The 6,000-nt window shown below is 39.6% G+C and overlaps 1 protein-coding gene across 1 annotated transcript; it reads left to right on the top strand.

The window, feature by feature from the left end:
* The first annotated feature begins 377 nt into the window (after positions 1–377).
* LOC123641614 (olfactory receptor 52E8-like) lies at positions 378–1,319 on the top strand. Its single transcript, XM_045556496.1, has one exon. The coding sequence runs from the start codon at positions 378–380 to the stop codon at positions 1,317–1,319; it is 942 nt and encodes a 313-aa protein (XP_045412452.1).
* The last annotated feature ends 4,681 nt before the right edge of the window (positions 1,320–6,000 follow it).

Below are 6,000 nucleotides of genomic sequence, written 5' to 3'. Positions count from 1 at the left end.
GTGTAGCACATTGTGCATCTTCTCCCAATTTGTAATTAAATATTTCAAAAAGTTAGAGTCTAATATAGAATCCCATATCAACTGGATTGGTTTATGTTCTGACTAAAATAATTTAGATTATCTAGTCCAACAACCAAATATCCATTCATTTCCTGAGGAATGTTTTCTTTCATTTGTCGTATATATTAATGAAAAGTAAAAGTGGAGGGGAAGTATGAGGGAAAACATGACTTTCTTCTGCTCTCTGACAGAAAATGTACTAATTGCATCTTTTTTGTTTTTATTCACTATTAGCAGTATTAGTGAGGTGTTGAGAATTCTTATATAAAACTAAAGATTTCTTCAAGTGAATGTGACCATCAGAGGCCCTTGACAGTATGTCCTCAGCCAATAGCTCATATTTTCACCCCTCGTCCTTCCTGCTGTTGGGAATCCCAGGACTGGAAAATATGCAGCTCTGGCTTGGCTTTCCATTTGGTGCAGTGTATCTGGTTGCCCTCCTGGGGAATGTCATCATCCTCTTTGTGATCCAGATTGAGCACAGCCTTCACCAACCTATGTTCTACTTATTGGCCATGTTGGCTCTGACTGACTTGGGCTTGTCCACTGCAACCACCCCCAAAATGCTGGGCATATTCTGGTTTGGCTTCAGCAAGATTGCCTTTGGGGGCTGCTTAGCTCAAATGTTCTTCATACATCTGTTTACAGGCATTGAAACGTTCATGCTTGTAGCCATGGCTTTTGATCGCTATGTTGCCATTTGCCACCCTCTCCGATACAACACAATCCTCACCAGCAGAACAATTTGTATTATTGCTGGCGTAGGAATGTTGAAAAATTTTGTTTTGGTTTTTCCACTTGTATTTCTCCTTCTACGGCTTTCATTCTGTGGACAAAATATTATACCCCATACCTACTGTGAACACATGGGCATTGCTCGTCTGTCCTGTGTCAGCATAAAGGTCAATATATTATTTGGGTTAATTCTTATCTCTATGATACTTTTGGATGTTATATTGATTGGTATCTCCTATGTGAAGATTCTCCATACTGTCTTCAAACTCCCATCCTGGGAGGCTAGGCTCAAAGCTCTTAATACCTGTGGTTCCCACGTGTGTGTCATCTTAGCTTTTTTCACTCCAGCCTTTTTCTCTTTTATGACTCATCGATTTGGCCACAACATTCCACGTTATATTCATATCCTGCTAGCTAATTTATATGTGATTATCCCCCCTGCTCTAAACCCCCTCATTTATGGGGTAAGAACCAAGCAGATCCGAGATCGGGTGGTAATGATCTTCCTTTCTAAGGAAGTTTGACTCTGAACATTTGATTTGGAGATAGTATTCAAATCTTTTTTTTAATGCATTCTTTAAAAAGGGAAATTTAAGTGTTATGAAGCTTCAGTGGAGTAAATGCTTTACAGAATTTGATGTTAAACAGGAAATGTTTTCTTACATGCAATATCAGATTTGAGATAAGTTTACACAGCAAATATTTATCCCTGCACTAAATATAAATTTTATTGTTACATAAATAGGTATCATTTATTTCTGTAATAGATATTAAGATCATGTTTCAGGGATAAAGTCCTAATGCAGCTCAAGTACTAATATATAGTCTTTTATACAGAATTCATTGATTATAGTAGAGTGGTTCTGTGCTGCCAAGAACTATCATAGCTGCAATGGGACTGACTAGACAATGCTGCAGGATGTAGGTGCCCTTATCAAAGAAATTAAATGCAACTCTTATTTCTTCCTTGACAGAGTTGGCTTCTATAATCAAGTAACCACAGGGAACAAAATAATAAAACACCATAGGCATCATTTTATACTTTATTTTCATGAATTTTGAAATAGCAACTGCAGCAATTACATAGGATCAAATACCTGAAGGGACCTTAGGACTTAACTAAAGTCAAAGCAAGGTACGAAACGAGAAAGAAAGATACAGCATGTAAACATGGAGAAATTTAAAAATGTTCAGGTGCATCTTCTAGGACACTTTCTCAGTTGCACAGAATAAAGTTTGTTGTGAAAGCCAAAAAAATGTGCAAAGATAATTTTGTTTCAGATAAGCCAAGGCACAAGTTTATTGAGAATCTTTTAAACTTTACTGGTTGTATAACAAAAACGTCCATAATGTAGGTAGGCCTCATACAATCAGTTGAAGGCCTGACTAGAACAAAAACTGAAGGCCTCTCCCAAGCAAGAGGGAATTCTGCCAGTTGCTAAGTATGTTTAACCCAATCGTGCATCTATAACTGGAGAAATACCCATAGGATGGGCTTGGGAACTACTGGTCCAACTGTGAGGCAAACCTGAGCTAAAATTCCACTGAGCACCTGACCATCCTAAACCCCTACTCTCATTGTATAGACTTCATCAAAGTTTGTAAAATATTGCTTTTCAAAATACACTCCTAGGGAAATAAGAAATGCAAGCCCCAGACTGGGAGAAAATACTTGCAACACATGTATCAGACAATGAATTTGTTACCAAACTACAAAAAAACTTTTGCAAGTCAAAAGTAAGTAATAAAAAGAAAGATTAAATGCAATCTCTATTAAAATATCAACATCATTTTTCACAGATCTAGAAAAAGTAATTCTACGCTTTGTATAACCAGAGGAGACCCTATATAGCTAAAGCAATCTAAAGCAAAAAGAACAAATTGGGAGGCATTAATTTACCAGACTTCAAGCTTTACTACAAGGCTATAGTAACCAAAACAGCATGATACTGGCACAAGAACAGACTTATAGACATAGACCAATGAAACAGGACTGGGAACCAATATATAAAATCATCCTCATATTGTCATCTGATATTTGACAAAGCAGACAAAACCATACACTGGGGAAAAGAATCCCTCTTCATAAATGGTCTGGGAAAATTGGCTACCCACATATAGAAGACTGAAACAGGATCTGCACCTCTCACCTCTCAGAAAAATCAACTGACAATGGATAACAGACTTAAACCTAAGGCATGAAACCATAAGAATTGTAGAAGAAAATGTTGGAAAAACTCTTATAAACATCAGCCTAGGCAAAGAATTTATGAAGAAGACCCCCAAAGCAATCATAGCAACACACAAAGAAATAAATAAATGGGACCTGATCAAATTAAAAAACTTTTGCACAAAGAAATTATCTCTACAGTGAATAGCAAAACCTACAGAATGGAAGAAAATATTCACATGCTATATATCCTATAAAGGGCTAATAACTAGAATATATAGAGAGCTCAGGAAAATCAGCAAGAAAAAAATCAAACAACATTAGTGAAGGGTGGGCAAAGGACATGAATAGAAACTTTTCAAAAGTAGATAAACTAATGGCCAAGAAACATATGAAAAAATGATCAAAAGTTCTAATCATCAGGGAAATGCAGATCAAAACTACAATGAGATATCACTTAACTCTAATGAGAATGGCCTCTATGAAAAAGTTCCAAAATAATAAATGTTGGCATGGATGCGGAGATAGAGGAAGACTCCTACACTGTTGGTGGGACTGCAAACTAGTACAACCTCTGTGGAAAGCAATATGGAGATACCTCAAAGAGATACAAGTAGAACTACCATTTGATCCAGGAATCCCATTACTGGGCATTTACCCAAAAGAACAAAAGACATTCTGTAAAAAAGACATCTGCACTAGAATGTTTATAGCAGCACAATTCACAATTGCAAAGATGTGGAAACAACTCAAGTGTCCATCAATACATGAGTGGATTAAGAAAATGTGCTATATGTATACCATTGAGTTCTACTCAGCCACAAAAGGCAATGGTGATATAGCACCTCCTGTATTATCCTGGAGAGGGCTGGAGCCCATTGTACTAAGTGAAGTATCACAAGAATGGAAAAACAAGCACCACATGTACTCACCATCAAATTGGTTTTAACTGATTAACACTTAAGTGCACATATAGTAATAACATTCATCAGGTGTCAGGCAGATAGGAGGGGGGAGGAAGGGATGGGTATATACACACCTATTTGTGCGGTGTGCACTGTCTGGGGGATGGACAGGTGTGAAGCTCTGACTGGGGTGCAGCAAAGACAATATATATAACCTAGACATTTGTACCCCTGTAATATGCCGAAATAAAAAAAAAGCAAAAAAATGCTAAGTGGAGAACATAAGTAACAAAATGTAGTGCCTCTGAATTGTAAAAGGAGAGGTCATACTTTCCACAAACAAAAAGACCGAAGAAAAAGGAGAAGAAATGGATTTGCTGACTTGAAATTATAATACTGTAAGAGAAGAAATGCTGCTCAGTAGCTACAGTAGTTCTCGACTGTTGGAACCTCCCAGATGTCTACCATTTCACCAAATATTGGAATATTTGAATAAATCTGGATTTGAAGGAGGCGTGGTTGAGTCAGAGAAGCAACAATAACACACGTTTAGGCCAAGGGCTCCTCAGGCGTCCTGGGGCCTAGGCCAGCCTCTCGGCCCCCATCCCGCACAGGTCCCTGCAGATCCGGGCCCCAAGGGGGCTCCATATGGAGACCCCCGCCTCAGCCCGCACCCGGCCGCTTCGGGACTTACGAGCACAGGGGAAGGCCGCTGCCAGGGTTCTGCACCGCCAGGAGGTCCTGCCGCTAGGAAACCCAAACCAAAGAGGGGCCCAGTGGCACTGGAACAAGCAGCCAGACACAGACACCTTCCAGGTCCCCTGGTCCCCTCTGCCAATCGGCAGGCTCGGCGGACGATGGCGGCCTGCGAGGGACTTTCCAGGTGGCGGGCAGGGCGCGAACAGAGTGCCCGGGACTCTCGGCGCCAGCGCCGCTGCCCGCTGCCCCGAGGGGCCTTGGCCCATCAGCGCCCGCAGCTCAGGCTGTGTGAACTAGAAGACCCGCTGCTGTCCGGGGTCCTCTTCTGAGCCGCTCATCGGGAGCTGGGTCTCCGGGTCGGCTGCCTGTGTGGGCCTGAAGGGGCCTCTGCGCTTAAGCCTGATGGAGCAGGACTCACAGGGAAGCCATCCCTCCACCTGAACAACAGTTGGACTGTCAGAAACTCTCCGAACTAATGATTTTGGAACCCTGGGTCCTCTTTGAATGTTTGCGTCTTCCAGGAGAGTTCAGTGTTAAAAAAAAATCACAAGGCATACAAAGAAACACGAAAGTATGACCGATTCAAAAGAACACAATAAATCAACTGAAACTGTCCCTGAAGGTGCCCAGATGTCTGACTTAATGGACAAAGGCTTTAAAACTATTTTGAAGTTGTTCAAAGAGCTACAGTAAGACATGAATGAAGTGAAGAAAACAATGTATGAACAAAATTAGAGTATCATTAAAAAGAGAAATTATAAAAAGGAATTAAATGAAATTCTGGAGCTGAAAAGTACAGTAACGAGTGAAAATTTTACTAGAGGAGTTCAAATGCAGATTTGAGCAAGCAAAGGAAAGAATCAGCAGACTTGAAGATATTTTCTTTAAATATCTCACTAATCCGGTTTCCTTTTTTTCCTACTTCCTTAGTTCAAATCTTCCTGATCTTAGGCAGCCTCCAAATGGTTCTGTCTCCTATTTTGCCTGCTCTAGTCTTACCAGAGTGATCCTTTTAAAAACCCAAATCTGATATTGGGTAACTGTCCTTGAAAATATCCAAGGCACCCTTGTGAACTTCACTTTCCTCATTTTAGCATCCAAAATTTTCCCATTCTGGCTCCAGCCTACCACATTACTTTATCTCACATCAACCTCATATTCTGCTCATACACTATAACCATATATTCTAAGGTACAAAGCCACTGGAAAAAAGTTGAGCATATTTGGAAACCAAAATTAGTTTTCTGTGAATGGGATAAAATATTAAAATATATGGCATTGGTAGGCATTGGAATAGACTATATAAAGTCTATTTTAAAAATGAACTTGATAAAAACAGCATGTATATCATCACTAATCCAGTGATCAACATTAGTATCATTATATTAGATATAATACATATCTACATTAGATACAATACATAATATTATA

Source organism: Lemur catta, chromosome 7 (assembly GCF_020740605.2).
Source record: "Lemur catta isolate mLemCat1 chromosome 7, mLemCat1.pri, whole genome shotgun sequence".
NCBI lineage: Eukaryota > Metazoa > Chordata > Mammalia > Primates > Lemuridae > Lemur > Lemur catta.
This window is presented reverse-complemented; position numbering and strand designations above follow the sequence as displayed.

Bases quoted from the DNA above. Each gene is read 5' to 3' on its own strand.
- LOC123641614 (XM_045556496.1), top strand. From the start codon at position 378: ATGTCCTCAGCCAATAGCTCATATTTTCACCCCTCGTCCTTCCTGCTG.